The sequence below is a fragment of the Terrapene carolina genome, unplaced genomic scaffold (genome assembly GCF_002925995.2).
Source record: "Terrapene carolina triunguis isolate 2854851 unplaced genomic scaffold, T_m_triunguis-2.0 Scaffold58, whole genome shotgun sequence".
Lineage (NCBI taxonomy): Eukaryota > Metazoa > Chordata > Testudines > Emydidae > Terrapene > Terrapene triunguis.
Window position 1 is genome coordinate 74,619,231 of NW_020664409.1, and position 25,882 is coordinate 74,645,112.

The 25,882-nt window shown below is 42.5% G+C and overlaps 1 protein-coding gene across 1 annotated transcript in view; it reads left to right on the top strand.

Moving 5' to 3' along the window:
• PTDSS1 (phosphatidylserine synthase 1) overlaps positions 1–25,882 on the top strand; it is a 50,665-nt gene that overhangs the window by 4,729 nt on the left and 20,054 nt on the right. Inside the window, exons 2-7 of the mRNA XM_024204755.2 lie at positions 4,763–4,854; positions 8,984–9,028; positions 14,946–15,070; positions 18,885–19,043; positions 23,015–23,166; positions 25,389–25,530. Coding sequence (XP_024060523.1) covers positions 4,763–4,854; positions 8,984–9,028; positions 14,946–15,070; positions 18,885–19,043; positions 23,015–23,166; positions 25,389–25,530 — 715 coding nt within the window. The remainder of the gene's footprint in view (positions 1–4,762; positions 4,855–8,983; positions 9,029–14,945; positions 15,071–18,884; positions 19,044–23,014; positions 23,167–25,388; positions 25,531–25,882) is intronic.

Consider the following 25,882-nt stretch of genomic DNA (forward strand, 5'->3'; position numbering starts at 1 on the left):
TGGAGGAAAATTCCTTCCCGACCCCAAATATGGCGATCAGTAGAACCCCGAGCATACAGGCAAGATTCTCTAGCCAGACCCACATTTTACCAACTTCCTCAATCTGAGTAATACAAACATGCCACTCTTCTTCCATTGCTGGGGCAATACCCAGCACATGTAGCTAGCTGTTTGAATAGGCATAGAGAAGAAAAGAGTATATCATCATGTGTTTCCAGTTACATTCCCCACTGTCTGTCTTTCCTGTTCTCCTCATCATGGTGTTTGAGCCTCTTCCCACCATTTTCTCATTTCCCATGGTTGGGCCATCCAGTCCCAATCACTCCTCTGCCCCTTTGGAATATCCCTTCAGAGAGTCCCAGTTTTCTTAGACCTAAACATAAATGACTCACCGCTGCTTTCCTTCTGCAGTCACTTACTACCCACCCGTGACAAATTCACATGTGCAATGCAGGCAGGTAACCCAAAATTCAGGCATGTTGTCTTATACACTTAGTAGTGTAATTATTAGTACAAGTTTATTTTTAAGGAACATCAGACAAGGATGGGCTAACTCAGCCCTGGAAAGCCTCTTTCTTGTCTCGTCCTCAGTTCCTTCTATGCCAGAAATTTAAGGATCTCAGAGGAACCTGGGAAAAGCTCTTCTGTTGGATGCAGCAGCCAGATCCATCCTTAGTTTTGGGAACCTGGTAGTGGTTCTTCATTAGGATCTCAGGAGACAGAGGTCACAGTCCTGAAGTTGGCAGACTGGTGTGGAGCTAGACTTCAGAGAGGGGTTACTTCAATGTGGAAAAGCCAACAAAGTAAATTTGAATCTGTGTTTAATTGCCTAATTTGCCTATTTTAGGCTTTTCTAATGTATCTGTCACCTAAATATTCAGGGCAACTGCTGCACCTGCCTTGTTTGGATAAGCTGGTCTCTGGCTTCCCACCTCCAAATCTGTTGCTATAGCTGGGATGCCTATTGACTGTGCCCCACTGTTTCCCTTTCCTCCTCTGGGGAGGAGGATATGGCTTTCATTTAGCTGAGAGGCAATCAACAAGGGAAAAATGGCAACTGAGGGATGGCTGCGGTGGGCACTCCTTTGTGAAGCCCACACAGCAGCATTTAATGGAGGTGACAGGCTGTGTTTTATTAAAGCAGGAATAGAATGCAGGACTGTGCATTCCCATCCCATCAAAACACTGGAACAGTGCTGATTAAACCAACATGTCTGGGCCATCCTAACTCTTGGTTTCTGATTTGGTTTTGTATAGGGTTACAGCTGCACCCAGACCCCCACCCCACTGAGCCCCAGCCAGCTGGACCTGAACCCCTACCGACCAAGCCCCACCCCCTCAACACCTGGACACCCCTCCCCCCCACCAAGCCACCTGCATCCAGCCCCCCACTCCCCTCTGAGCCCCAACCACCTTCACCTGGACCCCCCTGCAGAGTCCCATTGCCCCTGTACCCATAACCCCCCCAGTGAGTCCCTGTTCATCCAGATCCCCCACACCCAGATTGCCCCACACAGAACCCTGTCCCCCCACACTAAGGCCCTTCACACTTGGATCCTGCTGGGCTGAGCCTGCTTGCCCCCACCTGGTGTGCCTGGCACAGAGGGGCAGGGCCACAGGGTGTTTCTGGGCAGGCCCGGCCCTTACTCCTGACCCTGACACAGTGCAACCACCGAGTCCGTGTGCTCGGATGTGGGGGCTTTAGGGTGATCTCCCACCTCCATGCAGCCAGTGGCCTGTGCTCCTCACTACCATGCTGGAGCCTCCACATTTATTTATCGAAAATAAAATTTTCAGAATTTTAAAATATTGTGTGCAGAATTTTTATTTTTTTGGCACAGCCCCTCAAGAGTACATTTTCTTAATTATGGTTTGTTGTGATAGGCATTTTGTTTCTCTGTGCCTGCACCTTCCTCTCGGGATTCTCAGCAACACCTCTTCCAAACAAACACTGTAGTCTATCTTCTAGCTTAGAAGCAGTAACTAAGCTGTGACTCACATTTTTTCTTACCTGCCTCTGGCAAGAAGACAGGATAAACATACTTTTAAAAAGTGTCACTGTATTAATCCCAAAATGAACTAATTAATTTCTTTCTTAATTAAGGCTTTGAATATCTAGTAGGCAGTAAGTAAAGAGGATGTACAGAGAGAAAGATGTTAGATTAACACAATAGTCAGGGTCTTGGGGGGGGGGGATGGATCTGATCTGTTCATGTAGTCATGTAGTGACCAAAAAAAAGCTCTACAAGGCTCAGAAATCTTGATCTGTACAAAGCCAAATATATTTGCTGCCACATTAGGTTTAACTTAAGTGACTTAGTCCATCCTTCTCTAACATATGTGGCTAGGTTGCACTGAATTATGCAGCAATTTTACTTGATTATTAAATCATTCAGTAGCTTTCATTTTTATGGAAAACATTCTACCAGGCATTACTAAGTGAAAATAATGAATGTACACTGCTATGTGAATTTGTAGCAGAGGAATACTGCCTCTGTATGCTGAGCCATTGTGAATCTGTGGGTCGGCTGGAGAAGACAGGGCAGCAGCTCTTCAAGGCAGAACTCCTGGAGGAGCACAGGGAGCCCAGTGCTAGGGCAGAATTCCTGTTTTTAAGCTAGTCATGGAATGACTCTAAGACATGCATGGGTGGCACTACAAGCAGGAAACGGACACTAGTAAATCTGGATGGAACAGGGGGAAGATTAGAGAAAGGTCACTACCATGAGGTGCTTTAGAGGTGGGTGAGGAAATACCTTTTATTAAATATGAGTAAAGCTCTCAACTTCTTTTGGTGAGAGCTTTAGTCATATGTAGGACCCTGCCAAATTCATGGTCCATTTTGATCAATTTCAGGGCCAGAGGGTTTTTAAATTGGTCAATTTCACATTTTCAGATGTTTACATCTGAAATTTCAGGGTGTTGTTACCACATGGTTCCTGACCCAAAAGGGGGTGGTAGTGGGGTTGCAAAGCTGATGTAGGGGGTCGTGGGATTGCCACCCTCAGTTCTGGGCTCTGAAGGCAGCAGCTGTGGAGCTTCCTGCAGCTGGGGGAGATTCCCGGAGGGTGAGGTGGGTCTGATCTCCCCTGTGCTGCTGGGAGTCTTCAGAGCTGGTAGCAGCCATGAGCTTCCTGCAGCTAGGGGAGGTACCCAGAGATGGGGCTGATCTCCCCCTGAGAGCAGCTGTGCAGGGAAAGAGGAAGTCCTGTCCCACCCCACCCCAGCAGCTGGAGCCTAGTGAACAGTAGGAGCCCCCGGCTGGGGCGCCCCCAGCCCTGCCCCTCCAATAGCTAGATTTCATGGGGGAGATCTGATTTCACAGTCCGTGACGTGTTTTTCACAGTCATGAATTTGGTAGGTCCCTGTTCATGTGCCGTATGGGAGCTTCGCATGGCAGCAGCCTTCCCATGGCAGACCTGACCTATACAGGGCTTAGAAGTTTCACGGGTCGGAAAGGCTGCCATGGCACTCCGTTGTGGTGTAATGTATTATTATTCTTTATTTGTATTACCATAATACTTAGGAGCCGTTGTCATAGACCAGGACCCTAATATGCTAAGGGCTGTACAAACACAAAACAAACAAAGCTGTTCCTGCCCCAAAGAGCTTACAATCTAAATAGGAGATTATGCAGCACTTTGGAAGAGGGGAAAATTATATGTCACACATTCAGAGCTGCCCCTTGGGTAGGGCGAATCGGGGCGACCGCTCCAGGCCCCGCACTTTGGGGGGGCCCTGCGAGCTGGTGCGATTGGCTGGCACAGTCGTTCCCAGAAGAGATGAATCCGTCACTTCCACCCTGGGCGCCACCCCCCCCGCAGGAGCGGCTCTGCCCACATTTATAATCCTGCATCTGAGGCTAAATGTTAGTGCAAACTCTAACATACAGTACTATTTCCTCACTGATCCCATCCTGGCAATTATTGTGGGGCAAATTCTGCTGCTGCAGATTCATGTTTGAACCATCCTGAAATAAGATACCCTTACTTCACTATGCACAGCTTAGTCCATTGTAAAACTAGAAAGAAAATTTGACACTAAAAGGAAAGGAAGAAATAATGGAATATATTACTGTGCATTGTATATTGGTATCTAGATAAGTTCATGATGAGTACATTAAAATATTTAGTTATAAGCAATAAGATTTTAATCTTAATAGTAATAATTAAGATGTGCTATATCAACTATGCTTGTATTTGAGTTACTAATAATTAATGGTTACACTTACTGATTTTGTTATTTAAGGCTCCTAGAACTGACTGAAGAAGAGAGAATTTGTTTGAAAAAGCCAGATCTATTCTGAAATGGGTGGATCTCCCATGTAAACTAGATGGTACTCTTAGCTATCTGAGAAGGAAAAACAGCTAAATCAGGCTTGCCAGGATTTCCTGTCAAGATATTCACACTGGATGCTTACGTCTATCATTTGGCTATAATATAACAACAACCTTTCTCCAAAAGAAGAGGAATAATTTAAGTCTTATTATTTTAACTTTGCAGTCAGTTCTGACAATGGCTAGAAGCTGTGCTCCTGGTCTGTGTATATTGATTTTATGTTTAGCTTTTTTCTTGTATAAATGGATGTGCAAGGGTGTCAAGTGAAACCATTACTAAGTTAGCATCTCTTATTGGTTCTGAACCACCATTGATTTTCAATGCTTATTTCCAAATGTATTTCATTAACCTGGTATCTAGAATGCCTTTTGTCATTGTCCTCAAAAAAGTCATGTTACTAACTTGATGATGTCTGTCTTTTCAGGAATGATTCTATCCCAGAAGATAATATTTGGAAGGGTATCCTCTCTGTGGTTTTCTTCTTTCTAATCATTAGTGTTCTAGCTTTTCCAAATGGTAAGTATATTGATGCTTTACCTTTATTTCACATGCATATTTCTTTTCACTTGTTGCCATTTACTTTCTGAGATGGAAAGGATTGCTTGCTGCTTCTTCAAGTGATTGCTCATGTCCATGCCATGTTAGGTGAGTGTGCTCACCATATGCACCAGTGCCGGAAGTTTTTCCTCAGTGGTATCCATTGGGGACTGGTTCTGGTGCCCTCTGGAGTGGTGTGCATATGCTCCGGTATAAGCCTCCCCCCCTACCCTCCTTCTTATCGCCAGTGTTGGTGCTGGAATGCTCCCCTTGTTCTAGCAAGCGGTTTCTATTCAGTGGTTCTTTGAGCTTTTGTGTAAATAGTTGTTAGTTAGTAGTTAGTTTACAGTTCTTAACAGTTCTTAATAGCTAGTAGACCTTAGCGAATAGTCCCCTGAGGGACTTAGACCAGGGATGGGGCATACCTTGTTCCCCAGGCTTTAAGTCATGTGATCACTTTAAGGAGCCAATGCCAATTAGCGATCCACACCTAAGCTGTTTGAAATGTCTAGGTGAGTCCCATATCCATAAAAAGTGCCGCATTTGTAAGGGATGCAAGCTCTGGACCAAGAGAGGGAGAGACATTAGACTTTGCATGCTCCTCTAATCAACCAGGATATCTTCCTTCCTGTGTTCTATCTGAAACTTCACAAGACCAATGAGGAGAGATGCCTGCATGCTCTAGATGTCAGGCACACCATAGCTTTCTATTTGGAGCGCAACAATCCCTTCCGCAGATCAACTCAACTCTTTGTTGCTGACAGAATGAAGGGCCTTCCAGTGTCCTCTCAAAGGATTTCAAACTGGATCACCACTGCATCCGCACCTGTTACGAGTTACCGCGGGCTGTAGCACTGCGACGTGGTCTTCAGTACACATGTTCACCACTCATTACGCCATCACCCAGGAAGCCAGAGATGATGCTGGATTTGGCAGAGCTTTGTTGCAATCAACACGTCCATGAACTCTTACCTACCTCCGATGGTACTGCTTGGGAGTCACCTAACATGGAATGGACATGAGCAATCACTTGAAGAAGAAAAAACGGTTACTAACTTTTCGTAACGGTTGTTCTTCAAGATGTGTTGCTCATGTCCATTCCATGACCCACCCTCCTTCTCCACTTTCGGAGTTCTGGCAAGAAGGAACTGAGGGATGGTGGAGGCACATATGTGCGTCACTCCAGAGGGCACCAGACTTGGTGCCCTACGGATACCACTGAAGAAAAACTTCTGGCACCGATGCATGTGGCGAGCACACTCACCTAACATGGAATGGACATGAGCAACACATCTCGAAGAACAACAGTTACAAAAGGTTAGTAACTGTTTTTTTTAGATTTAGATAGATTTTATTCACTGTCTTTACATTGAATTAAATTAAGCAACTGTATAAATTAGTTGTATTAGCATTGAGCTGAAATACCAACAAAATACAGGTTATTTATCTTTTGCATGGTGTTGCTAGAGAGCCATAGTCCCTTGAAAATGGAAATGTCAGCTCTTTCAGCATATTTGGGGATTAAATCTCTTAATAATAATAATTAATAATACCTGGCTCTTCTACAGTGCTTTACATCAGTAAATCTCAAAGTGCTTTGCAAAGGGGAGGTCAGTGTCATTATCCACACTTTATAGATGGGAAAACTGAGGCTCCAGGAGGGAAAGTGACTTGCTGAAGGTCATATAAAAGACTAGTGGCAGAGCCAGAACTAGAACCTAAATCTAACCTTTATTGTTACGGATGTACAACGGTAGAGTTGCTCTAATTCCTCTCCACCCTCTAAGAAAATGAAACTTGAAAGAATTTTTCACTGATTGTGAGTGTGGTTGTGAAGTAAATCAAAATATTTGTATTGCCATGTTCTACTAATGATGGGAGTTGAAAAGAATAATGCTTTGGTTACACTGGAGACCCTTCAGGAGAAGTGTTATCCTGTTTTGAGTTACATATAGTGTGATCTTTGTTTGCTGCTGTAGACTGGCTATGACCATACATTTGTTGGTCAGTTTTGCTTCCCCCCATTTCAGATATTCCCATGCTGCCTCTGTTCAGCAATAGTTTCAATCGGGACAGATTTGCAGTTTTAAAGGGGAACATTTTAAAAGGACTCGCTAGAGCTTTGTCTTATGATTAAGAGTTTTATGTGCAAGAAACTGAATTCCTGGTTATATTACCCATATACGCCATGAAAGTTTTATTTTGGAGTGCACATTGGCACAATATGAATTAGTGCATTCTAGATGAGGCTGTTCTGGCACGAAAGAGAGCTTGTGTAAACTCCTGGTGATCAGCTCTGTCTTCAACAGCAAATGATTCTTCAATCTTGAAGGATCACACAAGAGTATCTGAGGGGGCAGAGAGGATAAATTAGAGATCATGTCTCCTCTCATCAGATGTAAAAGCCTGCCAAAATCCAGCTTCATAAATTCCAAGGCAAAAAGAGACCACTGTGAGCATCTAGTCTGACCTCCTGTATAATACATCCCATAGAACTTCCCCATAATAATTCTTTTTGAACTAGCACATTTTTTTTTAAAGTTGTTGATGTGAGTTTCCTGATGGGAGTTATAGTCTTAATGTATTTATTGAAAAATTATGGCTGGAACTAAGTATTTTTAAATATGCTTAGCTAACAGAAAGATTAGGGTGCTAGGAAGGTGGAGATTACATGACTGTTAACTTTATTAACTCTCTTAGAAAACTCGGATTCATGGCCCATAATTGGTTTTGGGTAGATTTTTCCAAAATCTTTGTGGAGCAAATAAATAACTCCTTACAAATTCAGGGATTACTCACACAAATCGTAATTTCAAAATGACTTCCTCCAAATTAACATCAACCACTATTATGCTGTTGACAAAAAAAAGGCAAGGGTTTAACCTAGTGTGCCTGTCCCATAGCTACATTCTATAAAATCTCATCAAGGTAATCATTAATCTCCCTACCCCCATAAATGAATTATGTATCACACGCAGATGAAACCGATTTCCTATAGGGAAGAACAAATTTGGATATGCGAAGGAGGTTGCATAATGTTATCACCCATACCACAAGATCTGCATGTGACTGTTGTTCAATTATGGATTTAGAAAAAAACCCTTGCAGGTTGAAATAGGCATAGCTATTTGCATATGGGATTTAAAGAGCAATTCATAATGTGTATTAAAGATCTATGTTTTCAGCCTCTTCCTGCAGTCTAGAAGAATGGATTATATTTAGAAAGTTTTCAGCTCTACCAGACAAAGGTGGCCCTTATCTCCACTTCTCTTTTTGCACTAGTTTGGTGTTTTAATTTAATAAAAGAAGTCAATCTAATCTCTGGCAAAATAAATAAATCTAAAACAGAAGCTGTAATAAGAGGACACTCATCCTCAGAAATCCAGGCTCTTGAGAAAATATCTTGAAGTTAAACCCTTTTGAGCTGTGTGTTTAATCAGGATTTGTGTTTGATCTTAATGGTGTCTTTAAAGGTATCAATTTCAATTTTGTAGACAGAAGAGCTGATTTTTTCACACAAATCCAACCACTGTGTGTAAGATGCCTGATATTCTTTGCGATATCTGTTATTAAGTCCGTTAGACGTTTTAGGTGGCCTGCCTGATAATGTTTTTGGGAGTCACTGCCCCCAATTTCATTGCTAACCTGCAGAAACTTGTACTTGATTACTTTTTCATTCCCAAAACGAAACATGCCTGCAACTGTAAAAAACCACAAAACAGATGTAATCTAGAAAACAGATCAAGAGATCAGCCTGTTAGAAATACCAGCAGCTGGCACCTCAGCATACATGCATCCAAAATACATGCCATCTTCTTATCGCCGGGGAAAGAATACCAATGAAAAGTAGTTGCATATTTCTTCCATGTCCCAGTAATGATCAAAAAACCTTCAAATCCTAGAATCAATTGCTAATGAACTTGTTTTACTTAAATACAGCAGAGGCTCTAAGCCAAACCTTCAAGTACATTGTGAAGCTTGAAGGAAAACTGATCTTGCATGTTAACTTTTGCTGCTATCCCCCTGAACCAAGTCTTAAAAATAATATGCTGTAGTTTTACTCTTTGTAATCAATTCACTGTCATCTAACAAACATTTCTCTCCACAGGGCCTTTTACTCGCCCACATCCAGCGATATGGCGGATGGTTTTTGGTAAGTTTTAAATCTTTATTTTTATCTTACCTAGTTTCATCAGAAAATGCTGGTCGGTTGAACCTGAGATTTTTCAAGAAAACGAATAGGGTTCAATTAACTTGCACCAAATCGCATGTATGGGCCCTTCCATGCTGTCTGCCATGGACCCATAGATCCAACGCTTGTATGATCCGCAGCTCCCGGAGAGCTCTGCCATGCCAGGGTTCGTATATTCCAGGGCCTTACACTGTGATCATCTAGTCTGAGATTCCTGTATAACTATAGAACTTTCCCAAAATAATTCCTAGAGCATATCTTTTAGAAAAACATCTAATATCCAAATTGTCAGTGATGGCAAATCCACCATGACCCTTGGTAAATTGTTGCAATGGTTAATTACCCTCACTGTTAGAAATTTACCCCTTGTTTCCAGTCTGAATTTGTCTAACTTCAACTTCCAGCCGCTGGATCATGTTATGCCTTTCTTTGCTAGATTAAAGGGCCCATTATTAAATATTTGTTCCCCACAGAGGTATGTACACACTGTAATCAAGTTACCCCTTAACCATAAGCTAAATAGATTGAGCTCCTTGAGTCTCTCATTATAAGGCAGGTTTTCTAATTCTTTACTCATACTCATGGCTCTTCTCTGAACCCTCTCCAATTGATCAACATCCTTCTGGAATTGTGGGCACCAGAACTGGACACCGTATTCCAGCAGTAGTTGCACCGATGCCAAATACAGAGGTTATTTTTACCTCTCTGCTACTATTCAAGATTACTCTGTTTATGCATCCCAGGATCACATTAGTTGTCTTGGCCACAGCATCACACTGGGAGCTCATGTTCAGTTCATTGTCTACCATGACCCTCACATCTTGTTTTAGTCACTGCTTTCCTAGATAAGAGTCCCCCATCCTATAAGTCTGGCCTACATTCTTTGTTCCAAATGTACACAATTACATTTAGCTGTATTAAAATGCATATTGTTTGCTTGCGCCCAGTTTATCAGGCAATCCAGATCACTCTGAATCAGTGACCTGTCCTCTTCATTGTTTACCACTCCCCCTATTTTTGTGTCATCTGCCACCTTTGTCAGTGATGATTTTAAGTTTTCTTCCAGGTGATTTATAAAAATGATAAATACCTTAGGGCAAAGAACCAGTCCTTGCGGCAACATGATGGAAACAGACCTGCTCAATGACAATTCCGCGTTTACAGTTATGCTTTGAGATCTATGAATTAGCAAGTTTTTAATCCATGTAATGTGTGCCATGTTAATTTTATATCTTTCTAGTTTCTTAATCAAATGTTGCATGGTACCAAATCAAAAGCCTTAGAGAAGTCTTAAGTATATTATGTCAACACTATTACCTTTATCAACCGAACTTGTAATCTCATAAAAAAAAGATACCAAGTTTGTTTGATAGGATCTGTTTTCCATAAACATTAATTACATTACCCTCCTAATTCTTTATTAATTGAGTCCCATATCAGCCACTCCATTATCTTGAAAGGGATCAAAGTCAGGCTGACAGGCCTATAATTATGTGAGTCATCCCGTTTACCCTTTTTAAAAATTGGCACAACCTTAGCTTTCTTCCAGTCTTTTGTAACTTTTCCAGTGCTTCAAGACTTGTTGAAAATCAACATTAATGGTCCAGCGAACAACTCAGCAGCTCTTTTAAAACTCTTGAATGCAAGATATTTGAACCTGCTGATTTTAAAATATCTAACTTTTATTGCTTCTGTTTAACATCCTCCAGAGGTACTAATAGAATGGAAAGAGTGTTCTCACCATATGATGAGACTATATCATTTGTTTTCCCCAAATATACAACAGAAATATTTATAGAACACTTCTGCCTTTTTGCATTACTATTGATAAGTCTACCATTTCTATCTAGTAGTGGATGAATATTATTGTCAAGATTCTTTTTATTCCTGATACATTTTAAAAAATCATTATTGTCCTTAAGTGTACTGACCATATATTTCTCCCTGCGCCCCTTTGCTTCCCTTATCAATTTTCTACAGTTCCTAACTTCTGATTTATATTCATTACTCTCAGCTTCCCCTTCTTCCATTTGTTATATATTTATAGCTGCCTTCACTTCCCCTCTAAACCAGGTCATTTTTTTACCAGTACGGCCTTCTTCCTCAGCTGTGGGTCTACAGCTTTTTGGGCATCTAGTAAGGTGTTCTTAAATGAATCCCAATTATGATTCACTCTTTTCTGATTAAATTCTTCCTCCCAGCTGATTTGGCTCATAATTGTTTTTAGCTTTGTGAAATTGGCCCTATTAAAGAACCAATATTACTGATCTGGACTTTATTCTGCTTGAACACTATAGATTTGATTGAGTCATGATCACTTGTACTAAGATACTGTTAATTTCTACTTCTGTAGTCAGTTTCCCTTTATCTGTTAGGACAAGGTTTAAAAAAGAATTCCCCCATGTTGGCTGCAACACTTTTTGTGTAGAAAATTGTCATCCATAATGTTTAGAAATTCCAAAATGTTTTAGTAGTGGCAGCATGAGATCTCCCACATATATCACTCAAATTGAAGTGCTGCAGGATTATGTAGCTCGTGGAACAAGAAGAATCTCAGAGAAGATTGCTTGGATATTATTCTTCTTCTTCAGCGCATTTCTGAGTTCCCTGAAGTCATCTAATATCTGTGAAATATCCTGCAATGCAGTTCCATTAGTGCCGATCTGAACCATCACCAACGTCTCCTCACCTGTCGACTTCAGAAACCTGTTCAGTCTTGGCTCTGGGAAGGCAGCACACTATCCTGTTGTCTGCTTGTCCCTTGCAGAATGTTCTTTCAATTCTTCTGAGGATTAAATCTCCAACAAGGATCGTCTGTCTTCCTTGGATGATTGGAGAACTCTTTGCGGGCAAGCTTGATTTTCTTACATGTTAGGCTATCCACATGTGTGTCCCTTACATGTCTCCCTTCCCTTGGACCTGCTGGATCTTGTAAGGTGTCTTCCAAAGTTTCCACATTGAGGATCTGGTATTGATTTGAAATTTCTAGATGTATGGAATCCCTGACAGTCCTCTTCTCTTTGGTGGCCACAGCCTGCCCGTCCTCATCTGTCTCCAGCCATGTAGAATGCCACTGTGATCTCTTGCCTGTGGTGGTTACAAACTGCCAGGCCTCCTCTCTGACTTCCTCTCTTCGGCGGAAATTCGGCGACGGGTCCTTCACTCGCTCCGGGACCCACCGCCGAAGTGCCCCAAAGACGTGGAGCGGAAGGACCCCCGCCGCTGAAGACCCCAGGCCCCCTGAATGCTCAGAGGAGAAGCGCTGCCGCCTAGGGCGGCAAGAACCCTGGCGCCGCTCCTGGGTGCTGGGAAGTGGCTAGAGAGCAGGCTTGCCCTGGGCTCACCTGCAGGGGTGGCTCCTGTCCCATGGGGCTGGGCCCTGCTCTCTGTTCCAGTCATTGCAACCTGTGCATGGGGTCGCAGCATCACTTGGGGTTGCCCTGGCTGCCCCTCCATTGTGACAGGAGAGGCTGCTGGACCAAATTTGATCGAGTGGCGTTGTGACATGGTGCATGGGTGTTGCAGCATCTGCAGCCAGGACAGAACTGAGTGGCGCTGCGACGCTATACACCAGGTGCAATGCCTATAGCAGGCAGTTGGGCCCAAACCCGTGGGACAGGAGCTGCCACTGTGAGATAGATGCAGGGCAGGCTTGCTCTCAAACCCAACAGCCCTCCCCAGTGCACTAGGCCAGGAGAAGGGTATGTTTGCCTGGGTTTGCACCCCGGGTTTTATCATTTCTGGGAGTGCAGTTGAACCCATGCTACAGTCACTCATGTTTCACACTTACATTATTGGGGAGCAACTTGGGTCCCATTGACTCATGTGTGCCAGCATAATTTTATCTGTGTAGGTATTTTTGACCATCAGTGTAGTATCTAAATGTGGTATCTAATTGCAAAACTTTTAACCAGAGTACATAAATTGATCAGCACAGTGTTCACTTACCTAGCAGGGCAGAAAAATTCCCTCCACTGCAGGAATTACTCAGTGACATTCTATTTCTTAAAACTATCTGAAATACGTGGCAAAAACATGCAAAATTCCCCTCAAAATATTTGGAGGTTCATGGGGCATAAAGCAGATTTTGAAAATATTTTTATAGAATTGAGTCTGATATGAAGAATAGATCTGTGCAAAAAGATATCGAAGATGCCGCTGTTGGGATTTTTTGTGTAGCTAAAAATATCTAGCCTCTTAAAGTAGCTGATGACTCATCTGTTGACATTAAAGGGTCACTGCTGATTAGCTATAACAAGTTTGAGAATTCAGCTAACTGAGAAGCTTGAATAACCTAGCTTCTGCTGTACAGTCTTGGGGTACAATAATTGTAAATTAAAAGGATGGTCTCAAGGTTGACATGCCCAGAACTTCTATTGTACTATTAGAGAGAGAGTATACCTGCATAATTAGGGGAAAATCCTGCTCTAGTGTGATTCTGCTTCCCTTGACATGACTATCAGCCACAGCTATTCAGTAAATGCAGAGCAGGATGGCTCTGAGGGGTGCACCTAACTGCAACTCCAAAATAGAGTCTCACGCAGGAGCGCCGCCAGGTTTTCTGCCGCCCTAGGCGGCGGAAGGTCCCGCCCTAAAATGCCGCCCCCCACAGAGGCGGCGGAAGGTCCCGCTGCCAAAATACCGTCGCAGTCGCCGCCCCCCAAATTGTAGCGCCCTAGGCAACCGCCTAGGTCGCCTAATGGGTTGCGCCAGCCCTGGTCTCACACACAGTTGGGAAGCATATATTTCACCACAACTCCTAATCAGTAGGCCATACCTCGTCTAGTAGCTAGATACGGGTAGGTATCCATCCTTCCTTTATGTTGTACAGATCCCCTGGGGGAGGGAAGCTCTCTGCACAGTCCTCTAGCCCTCATATTCTCTCTGCATACCTCTGGACAGGATTTGACGCTTAATATATAGTGACATCATGCAATAATCTCATTATTATTAAGACTTATTAGTGTTTGTCCTAATTAACCTGATTTTAAAGACAAATATGGGTTTTTTTTCCATATTTTCCCCCCTCATGGTATTGCTAGAGGACAGAATTAAGGTTGTTTGAGTGTCTAAACTGTGCATTTCTTGAGTTGACATGTTTAGATTTCTCTTAAGTGTAACCTTAATTGAATTTCCTGGAATTGTAATTATGCCCAAAATCAAGCATTAAAACATCCCTGTAATGTGTGTTTACCCTTAAATTACTGATATGTATGCTCAGTCTTAACTCCATCTTAATGTAGTTTTGTATTTTTGAATTTCCTAAGTTTGCCTTTTTTTAGAATTAAACTTTTAATGACACTCTCCAGCACATCAAAGCAGCTACTAACCAGGAAAGCTAAAATTGCAGCTAAATTTGCATTTCCAGAGCAGCTCAAAGCAGGTGTCTCTGTCCCTTAATATGCAATTATTGGTTTAGAAGGCTATGTTAGTGAGGCCAGGAGAGAATGAAATCGGGACAGGAAAAGCCCAGTCCCTGAGTCCCAATGTCTTTTTTTTTTTTTTTTTTTTTAGAGCTTTCCTTGTGCTCCTGCTTAAATTCTGTGTTTAAATTGCTCTTTGGATGTGACTTGTTTTGGTTCTGTTTGCTCAGTCATGTCTACGTAATAGAATATCCGATAGGCAATGGTATAAAAGGCTGGGTTTTTTTGTTTTGTTTTTTTCCCCCCAAAGATTGCCACATGGTGTGTGTTTGCAAAATGTTTGTATGCAGCTATTGTCTGAACAAAACCTGCATTTGTGCAAATTGGCATTTCTGTGTGCAGTTAATCACTGTAAGCAGGCTTTGGGGCACCACTTTGGAACCAATTTTTGACTATTTGGCCCACGGAATTTCCTCAATAAACATTCCATGTGAATATGATTCTACCTCCGACAGGTCTCAGCGTTCTCTATTTCCTGTTTCTGGTGTTTGTGCTCTTCCTTAACTTGGAGCAGGTCAAAGCAGTGATGTATTGGCTAGATCCTAATCTTCGTTATGCCACCAGGGAAGCAGACATCATGGTATGTATACTTAGCATCCTCGTGCAAGTTACAGCTATTTTGTATTAACTGTCAGATCTCTACATTTCAATTAACCAGTTAAAAAATTTTTTTTATTCTTTCTGATTCAAATTAGTAAAAACTGATCTACTGGGCATATTAGAAATATTTGTGTTGAGGTTCTGGGTTAATCATGAAAGTGATGCTAGATATCTGAAGGATATCCATCATTGTAGTATCTGGATCATACCTGAGCAGCTTGGAGTCAAGTCAGAATAGGTGGTCTACCATTGCTATCAGACCAAATTTAATGGGGAATATGGGGTTTTTCCTGACAGTACTAAGCAATGGAACTTTGTTCCTTTTGTGCTTTTGCACAGACTTAATTTCTCTCATTTCCTTTACAAATAGCTATAATAGATGACTTATTTGTGGACAAACTAAATCCAGAGTTATGGCCCTGTCTCCTCTTGACACAAAGGAAAGTGCAAGTGGCACCCACTGCTAGGGTGTCAGAGCTGTACTTGCAGCTCCAGGTATAATTAGACTTCTTTCTGGGGAATCTTGCTGCAAGTCTTATGCTTTTTATTTGCGTATTATCATTGTGTCTACAATATACAAACGTGCAGCACCCTGCCCTATCTAGGAACTTACAGTCTCCTTCAGGCAAACAATACACTTTGTTTTTGTTCAAGAAATAAAACAGAGTACATAGTTAAAAAATTGCATATGCATGTGGGTCATTATACAAACTGGGAGATGAACTCAATTTAACTTTATAGCTTTATGGCTTGAATTTGGACCCTGTTTTCTGCATATGTGTGTGCAGGAAAAGAAGTAACAAAGCATAAAGCAACTGTATTCTCCCTCCTTGGCCTTCTCCCCAAAACCCATGAAGTTCATACTGCGCAGGTCTTCTGTGGCCAGACCTGGGAAGAGTCTAGGGTATGCTGTAGGATGTATGACCATCTGTGGTCAAAAATTAAAGAACTAAGTAGATATTCTGATGGTTTTGTTTGCATTGGTGGCAAAATGAGAGCCCTCTCTCTGGTGCTCAAAATGCTGTGCCTATCAATAAGATGACTTTTAAATTTTACAAAAAAAAAAAAAAAAAAAAGCACCCTACATTATTGTAATGTGGCACTGAATAACCTAAATAATTAGATTAAGATTCTGTAATTTCATAGGCTCTTGACCTGAGCTTTCTCATGCTATCCTATCTTTGGTATTACACTGGTTTCTCCAGTAGTAGTAAATGTAAACCTTACAGCTAGGAGACTTGCTAGGAACAGAAATTTTTTTTAATTATGGTGTAATGGTTTTTTAAATGTAGGGCCAGATTGTGGCTTTTAAGGCATAGTCTGCACTGGACAGGGTGCAGAGGGGACTACATTGCAATAGGCTTCCTTCCAGGGCTCCTAACTCCTCTGGAGGGATCTCTCTGGCACGTGCACTGCAACTGCAGCTTTGCCACCCTTACAGTAGATGGTACTTTCACTTCTCTCTGTGCCCGATCAACTCCACTAGCCTGCGAGAGGAGGAGACAGGGCAATAAACCCCCTTTCAGCAACCCTGTTAGAGTGGCTTTTACCTGTGACCATGGTTGGCGCATGAACCCCCCCGCTTTGGGGAGGCTAGCCCCCTGCCCCTGTCCCTTCCGCATAAGTAGGGCCCTACCAATTTCATAGGTGTGAAAAACATGTCACCGTCCATGAAATCTGATCTCCCCTGCTTCTGCCCCCGCGCCTCCCCAGCCGCTCCAGCCTGGGCTCAGGGCTTCCGCGCCTCCCCCGCCACTCCGGCCCGGGCTCGGGGCTTCTGCGCCCCCCCCTACCTCTCAGCTGCTCTGTCCCAGGCTCGGGGCTTCTGTGTCCCCCTCACCCCTCCAGCTGCTCCGGCCTGGGCTCGGGGCTTTTTTGGGGCCCCCCTCCCCCCCAGCCACTCCGGCTCAGGGCTTTCACCCCCTGCCCTCCAGCCTGGGCTCGGCCGCGGCTGCAGACAGGGCTCGGGGCTTCTTCCCCGGCAGCTCTTGCACTGCTCAGGTTGACCCAATAGGGTCTTCTGCCCTGGGGCTTCATCCGGGGCTGGGGCACCCATTTTTTCGGAGGGGGCCCCCAAATTGGCTGGGGGCCCCTGCTTTAATCTGTCTCTGGCATGGACTAGCAGCCAGGAGCCCCCAGCTGGGGCGCTCCCGGAGCACAGAAGTGAGAGTGGCAATCTGCAGACCCCCCCTAAAACAACTTTGCAACCCCCCCTTCCCGCCAATGAGCCCATTTTGGGTCAGGAGCCCTGTGTTTACAATACGGTGAAATTTCAGATGTAAACACCTGAAATTGTGAAATTGACCAATTTTTAAATCCTCTGGCCGTGAAATTAACCAGAATGGACTGTGAATTTGGTAGGGCCCTACGCATAAGGCCTCACCTGCTGGAGCCCTGAGCCGCACCACCACTCCCCCGTGCCTGGAAGAGCCTGGCCCAACCCCAGCTGCTCTGGCTGCTGCAGGCCACCCTGACCACTGGGCCGCTGGCCAGCCTGAGCCCCAGCCTGACCCCCCAGGCCACTGGCTGGAGCTGAACCCCCCTAGCTTCGGAGAAGAGGGGGAGTGAGTGTGGGGCCATGGGGTGGAGTGTCATCATGCAACAGCCGGGGTTAGCAGAGGCTTAGCCTCCCCTGGCTTATTATACCTGCTGCCCATGTGAGGGCAGTTGCAGTGAGCAGCGCTTACCATCCCTGTGTGGAGAGAGCTTGGGTGAAATCCTGGCTCCACTGAAGTCAGTGGGAGTTGGATCTGCAGCTTGTCTGTGGAACTGCTTTAGGCATTGTACTGAGGATGTACCACTGTTGAGTTGCTTGAAAACCAGACCTTCAAGGACAGCATTAAAGCAAGAGAACCTTGATCACTTGTATATAACCCCTTTTTCCATGACCAGCTTGCTTGGGGTTTTATATGTGTATTTTCCATATTTCTTTCTCCTTACTGTTATTTCTATCCTTCAGTCACACGTGCAGCATTCACCCCAAAGACTCTCTCTACCCCTTTCAGATTCATTTGCACCATGATGACATCAGTATTATCCTATTCTTGATTACTGCAGCTTTATTGGCTACAAATTGAGGAAGAGCACTGAGGGATAGGGAGCAACATTATTCCACATAGCTATTTCTTTGGATTTCTTCTATCTGTCCCTGTTCTACTTCATCTCAGATTTATGGCTTATGGAAGAGCGCAGCATGATTTTTGCTTACCAGCTGTTTGGTTAATTTAAAAAAAAGGGAGGTGGCAAAATATAAACTTGTACATAGTGTTAAGTCCTGTCTTCATGTGAGACAGGTATGTGAGGTCCTGATCGCAGCAGCATTGGTGCAGTTCTATCCAGGCAGGGAGCAGGGTACAGAGACTCCATTCTGTATAGCTCTGAGGCCCAAGAGGGACGTTCTGCTCCCAATCCACACCGTGCACAAAAACCAGCCTACAGCGTACATACCTGAGGCTATGCACTGAGGACAGAATTTGCCCCATAATTACCAGCAATTATAACAATCAGCACCTGCTTTAAACAAGTCAAAAATGATAGAGATGCACACCAGAAGGAGCAAAATTCCTTCTGTTTTCAAGTGTTCACCATTCAGTTTCCCAGTGACCCTTTTTCTAACCTAATTGCCAGGGCTAGGAGGAGGCGGAAGAGGGCATTTCTAATGTTGGTGGGAATAGCAACATGGATTTCAAAATCCAAAATCTCTTTAGTTTCAGCCTTTCAGTTTACGCTGAGCTAAAATTTGGTGCTTCCAGATGTAAATCCTAACTGAGGATCTGTTGTTGTTTTGCTAACAGGAATATGCTGTGAACTGCCATGTTATCACCTGGGAGAGAATCCTCAGCCATTTTGACATATTTGCTTTTGGGCATTTCTGGGGCTGGGCAATGAAGGCCTTGTTGGTCCGCAGCTATGGGCTATGTTGGACTATTAGCATCACCTGGGAGCTCACTGAGGTAGGTTAACATGTTAATCATGAGCAGGCTGAGGGTACTATATATTACTCATAGCATACAGGAAAGAGGACTGGCAATTTTACTTCAGCACTAGCTAAATACCAGTATACGTACAAAGTAAATTACAAAAAGCATATGCTATAATCATTTCAGGAAGAAATGTGAAGACCAAATAGGTTACACTAAATAAAATTAGAAAGTGAGAAAAGTTAGTAGTAAACTCTGACTAATTCAATCAGTGCAAACCCTAGCTTGCCCCTGTCCACACTAAGGGATCAGCATGAATTGCTGGGCACCAGTTGCCAAGTGGGAGCTATTCCCTAGTGCAGACAAAGCCTTAGGTTAGACTAGCCCTGCAGTGCTCAGCCCTACTTCTCCCCCATATGTAACAGTATCCTACATAACATGACCCCAGCCTACAGTAGTGTTTTGAACTGTTATCTTAAAACACTGCCGTATAACTGTAAGGATTACTGACTGATTTCTGTGCTAGGACGTGAAAGCAGTTCTCTCTATACGTGGGCTCACGCACACATTCCTCACTTCTGCAGCTGACTCTCATTCTCAAGCCCTCTTTGTGCTTGATAATTGCTGACATCTATGTTGAATTGGCCAGTAGGAACAGCAGTCTGTGCAGTAGCCTGTTGTTCTTAGATGTGTTCTGATAATTAAGTTGAATTCTCGTTATCCTAAATAACTTAATTTTATCCAACTTTTATCTTATCTAACCTATAATTTAATCAGTAGAATGTTACCAACCTAAACTCCTGAGGCCACATTTCTGTAAAGTTGAATTCAGTTTTGTAATACCTGAATGATCAGGGTATGGAGGATGCCAGTTATGGGGAAGCTGATGTTCTAGAAGCTGCAATGAGACAGACTCTCTGAAACTTGCTTTCAGTTATTAAGCATTTCAGACCAGGAAGGCTCTAGTTCTTACAAGCCAAAAAGACTTTGAACAAAATTTTGAGACTTTGACGTCTAAATTTAGGTTCTTAAATCCATTTTTAGGGCACCCAACTTAGTAGGCCTAATTTTTAAAGCAGCAGATCTCATTGATTTCATTGGAGTTTGATGGTGCTTGAGCCTTCAGAAAATCAACTGACTTATGTTTTAGAAACTAAATACGGATTTAGGAACCTAATGTGAGTCCCCCTCAGTTTGAAAATATTGGCCCTAACATCTCCTCCTACTAATGTGTGCTGTTATTCTTAGGTATTCATGGGTTCTATCTCTTCCAGGCCCCTCTTAGAACTGTATTGTTTAAAATTAAAAGTGAATTCCAATTCATGAAGGCAGTAGGTGGCACAGTGAGCTAATGCATTAACCTTCACCTTCAGAGAACAGGTTGAAATCCTGACTCAGCTCACAAATTAAAGTGACTCTTATCATCCCCTATTGATCATCACAAAGCCACCCCCACAACTTGACCCCATATGATTGGTATTCCCTGCTAGTGAAGGGCAGAATATTGGAATAGACAATGTGTTTGGGGAAAGTTTACCATATAGGTAGGATGCTGCCACTCAAATGGATTTTTAGGGCTTTAACTATTTCAGAAGAGTCATTAGAAACCTACCGTAGCTATCAGGGGAGTTGCATAGGGATTTAGTTGTTGGGCATCTCCTGTTAACATTGATAGCTGTCGGCTGGCTAAATCCCCATACTGAAACTGGACACTGACACATGCTGAATACTATCTTCTTAAAGTTGGAATTCAGACATACCTTTGATGCTCCATGCTCAGTACCACCAACACCACATATTGGTATTATGCAAATATCGTTACTCTGTTTACACTCAGCCTCCTCAGCTATAATCTGCAGTGTCTTTGGGGAAAATAATGCATTATATAAGATCATTAAATACTGTAAGAGAGTTAAAACATAATATGAGAAATGAATATAATGCCCATTTCACGCCAGATTTATCCAAAAACTTTATAAAGTAAGATGATTGATTTGAAACCACTGTTAGAGTATAAGTCGCGTACGTCTTTGATTCTGGAGAATAATTTAAAGTTCTTCCTTTTCATGTTAAAACTGGGCCACAGCTTTAGTGCAGGGAAAATAAAGATGTTTAAACAGTTCTGTTTCTGCAGTTACCCTGGAGGAAAGGTATCACTGTATCTCATTTTACAGTGACCAGCATCATTTCTTGCTCTGTGCATGAGGCACTCCTTGCCCCTCCCTCACATATCTGACATAACATTTTTTCTACATTCTTCTGGCAATGAAAGATGTTTTAATGTGAAATTCTGGTAGCATGCAAGAGACTACACAAGCCAATTCCTTTTACCTTTGTTAGCGTTTAATGAAAGAAAATATAGAATACTATGAGGAATATCTGTTTTGCTTGGCACCTCCTTGAACATATCACAGGGACTGCTCAACATGCACATATCCCCTTTTCTGATGAATTACTAAATGTTATCCAATTTCGAGCCTTTGGGGTTTGCGGAGATAATCTGTAATGGAGATCAAAACTTGTTTTCACTTAATCTGAGCAGTCCATTTCTAGCCCTGAATGAATCAGGTTTGTGTTTTACTTAAAATGTCTCAGTCCCACAATTCTGCCTCACTCACTTTATGAATGAAGATTATAAAGTTACTTCTTCTTGAAGGGCAGAGGGTATATCTTATTGCTGGACCGATGCCATACGCTGCTCATGACATGAACATGAGTCATACAGGAGCAAGACGGTGAGCTTTAGAAATGAATGATGTTACACTCTCCAAAGGAAGTTCGTAGGAAACTGGAAATATTGGGAGATTGTAACAGCTCTTTTACCCCTATATTGCTCGTTTGAATCTAGCTGTTGAGGACTGAAAGTCATTACTGTCTGTTCTGCCCTATATGAAATAAGTAGTTGGTCCCGGGACATGTCTACACTACCGCGCTACATCAGCACAACTGCACTGATGCAGAGCGCTCTCCTATCGGCATAATTACTCTACCTCCGTGAGAGGCAGAAGTAATGTCGGCAGGAGGCACTCTCCTGCCGACATAGCACGATGTGGACAGCGCCTTAAGTCAGTGTAACTTACATCGCTCAGGGGGTTGTCGTTTTCACACCCTGAGTGACTTATGTTACATCGACTTAAGCGGTAGGGTAGACCAACCCTTAGTCTTCTTTTTTTAATAGCACCATCTCAGCACTATCTCGATTGGCAGTTAGCAGAAATGCAAGGGATTGAAAGCACATGGAGAATGAAATATCCTGTTGCTCCTAGGCCCCTCCAGGTCAAGGATGAGAAAGTTTGGTAGGTCAGCATGGCAAAGCTTGTACTGCCACTGTCTTTGCTGTATCTGTCTAGGAATAGAAACATTGCATCATACGGGTTGCCAGTCCTATAACCTTTTACAAGTAGTAAATTCCCCCAAAAATCATTAACAAAAAAGACTTAAGTTCCTGAATTGTGTTCAGTTAGAAGTCTTAAAAATCATGCATTCCAACGTGCTTCAATATTGATGCTGATGTGTTTACTTTTTAATCATTCTGCTGATTCCGTTATTGACTGTTCAGAGAACAGACAGTTTAACACTAAATAACAAAGAAGATTCTCTTTAAAATGTAGCCTTTTAATTTTAGACAAGCACAAAACCACCCTCCTTTCTCTGAAAGAAATGCAGTTGTTCTGCAAGGGTTCTGTGTTATAACACTGAATTATATCTGAGGGGGTCAAAACTCTGCACTTGATTCCTATAGATAGTACAGCACTAGAGGGAAAAGGTGAGAGGAGGGAAACCTCTGAAGCCTTTTTAGGACCCTGATCCAAAGTCCACTAGAATCAGTGGAAAGATGCCCATTGACTTCAACGGACTTTTAAGCAGGCTCATAAAATATTACACTTTTTGTTTGCTCAACAGTTGCTTTTTAAAAAAAAAAAAAGAAAAGAAAAGAAAGTTGAAAGTCTTTGTAAGAATTCTATGTTGTTCCTCACCCAGAATTTTTTTGCTATATTCTGTAGCTGTTCTTCATGCATCTTCTGCCTAATTTTGCTGAATGCTGGTGGGATCAAGTCATTTTGGACATCCTGCTATGTAACGGGGGTGGCATCTGGTTGGGCATGATAGTTTGTCGTTTCTTGGAGATGAGGACCTATCACTGGGCGAGTTTCAAGTAAGTCTAAAGTAAAAGCCAATAAGCTTCATGTTTAAAATATTGCAGTGTAAAATTCTGAATTATTAGCTCCTCGTGAAATGTCTTTATGTAAAATGCATGTGCTATAGAAATGGAGTGTGATCAGTGTATATTTACAGTGCTATATATGAGATTAATAATGTTGGGGCACCATCTTGTGTTAATCCTTTTGTATGAATTGTGTTCCTGATTATAATTGAATTTTTAAGAATTTTGCTTAGTCTTAAAGGTGAAAGTTGAGGCCAAATAGAATACAAAATGGTAGAAGGAAATGATATGTGCATTTTTAAGCTTTTAATTCATGGCAGCAAAGCATTGTTAGAAGGAAAAGGAACCAAATACACACGTACATCTGAACTGTTTGACTCGTTAAATCCTTTTAACAGTAGGTTTGGGATCAGGCTGTTATGCTCTAGTGTGGTGACCCAGCAATAATACTATCAGTACCTAACATATGTAAGACCACATTCTGATAAACGTATGTTGTGTAGTACTTTAGTCCACAGGTGGTTCCATTAATATCAGTGGAAGCACTTGCAGTATAAGGTAGTAGTCAGTGTGAATAAGAGTGGCAGAATCTGGCCTATGGTATGTTTCATCCATCCAACTCAAAGATTTAGTTTCATCCACAGTTTTACTGAGATGGCAAAGCAGTATTATCCATCTTTTACAGATGGCGAAACTGAAACTGAAGGAGGATAAGTAACTTGCTGTTAATGACCTTGGACAAGTCAGGGACAGAGCTAGGAAGAGAGTCCAGATCTCCTGCCTTTCAGTCTTGTATCCTATACACTAAACCACACTACCTTCCTTAACTGGACATGCTGTTTGCTAAGATGAGGGAGACCTGGGTTTTGGTCTAAATTCAGGATTTCCTGCCTCTCAATCCAGCAGGGACACAAGGAGCATCATAGAGTTGGTGTCCCACATCTGTGGGAGAGTGCAGTGCAGATTAAGAGTAAGACAAATAGTATATCCATTGAGGGAACCGTCTTCACCACTAGCTTTTTATTTTAGGATGGTGTGGTGGTGGTTGTCATTATCTGTTAAAAGGCTCATGTGAATTCCTAATATTTTTAAATTCTTGGTTGGTGATTTTACAAAGGTGAACTGCAAGGAGAAAAATGGTTTTGCTTGTGTCCTTTACTGCTCTTTTCTGTTATGTAAAGGTGGGTTTGAAGATTAAAATAAACAAACAAACAAACCAAACTTGCACTTAAAAAAACAAATACCAGAAATGTCAATCTCTATTTCCCTGTTTCCCCTGGAGGAGCACAGACCTAGAGTGGGATAGTGACATCACAACAGGCTGAAATCTAATTTGTCGCTTTCCCAACCCTCAGCTGGAGGAGAGGAGAGTTGGAAGGTTCCACCAACAGCTTTCCTTCCATTTGTTTTGTTAACCGTCCAGGTAACAAAGATGTTAAAAACAAAATGCAGCCCATCTGACAGAGACTCCCCTTCCTTCCAAGATGGGGGGTGGGCGTGGGGGCAAAATTTATGAAGCAGAGGTAAGCTTATGGCTTACATACAGTGCTGTACATGGCCATGTGGGACACCCAAGTTGGGTCCAATATCAAGCTCGCATGGGTTGGGAATCCTGCAATAGCAACACACTCAGACCAGTGGAATAGGAATCCCATATTTCTAAATAATGAAATCTGACTGATCCTTTAAGGAGTGGTGTTGATGATCTATAGAAGGGAATCACCATCTACACCTCGTTGGTAAGGACAGTGAAGCTGTAAAATAGGGAGATAACGAGGGAACCTCTCTTCAGGATTCTGTGGGAGATTTGCAGAACACCATTCCTCTTGGTCCTTTTTCCTTCAGGGAAAGAACAAAATGCTTTGAAACCCAAACTGAATAACTGTACTTTAGATAGCACTGGGAGTTTGACTTCATTGTTTTCTAGTTTTTGCTTTTTTACTACTGACTGAAGTCTGTATATAGCTCTGCTATAAGAAGGCTATTTCTCATAATAGCCGTTTGCCTCTTCACTGAAACACTCAATAAATTCTGCCTCTTAATGCGACCTTTGCTGTAACACACAACACATTGCACTTAAGTACAGATTTATGGGAAAGAGCAGTGCATCATGATTTGTTATAGAAGAAATACTAAAATGCAGTATCACTCCCCCCCCCCCACCCCCGCCTTATCTTTTCCTTATCTTTACTGCAGCCATTCTTTTCTTTCAGGGACATTCATACCACCACAGGGAAAATCAAAAGAGCTGTATTACAGTTCACTCCAGCTAGCTGGACCTATGTTCGCTGGTTTGACCCCAAGTCTTCATTTCAAAGAGTGGCTGGAATATACCTTTTCATGATCATCTGGCAGGTAAGAAATAACTTTTGTGAAATCAAAACTAGTATCAGCTCAGTTTACTTACTGGCTGAGTTTGGTTAGAAGATATTATATTCTTATCTTAGTCCATCATTGAAATGTATAATTAAATGAACTGATACCACAAACTATTCTGGACACTATCCAATGCATCTGGACTACAGTTTAGGAGTGAAATTACAGTATCTGTGAAAGAAACAAATGGCTGCAGATTGATGTACTGGCTGTGGGGTTACTGTATGCAAAGGATAGTTATAAGAACTGAAGAAACAGATGGGTAGGTTTTTCCCAGCTGATGGTGCATGCACCAGTATGATATTCTGAATTCAGCCCCCAGTTCACCAAG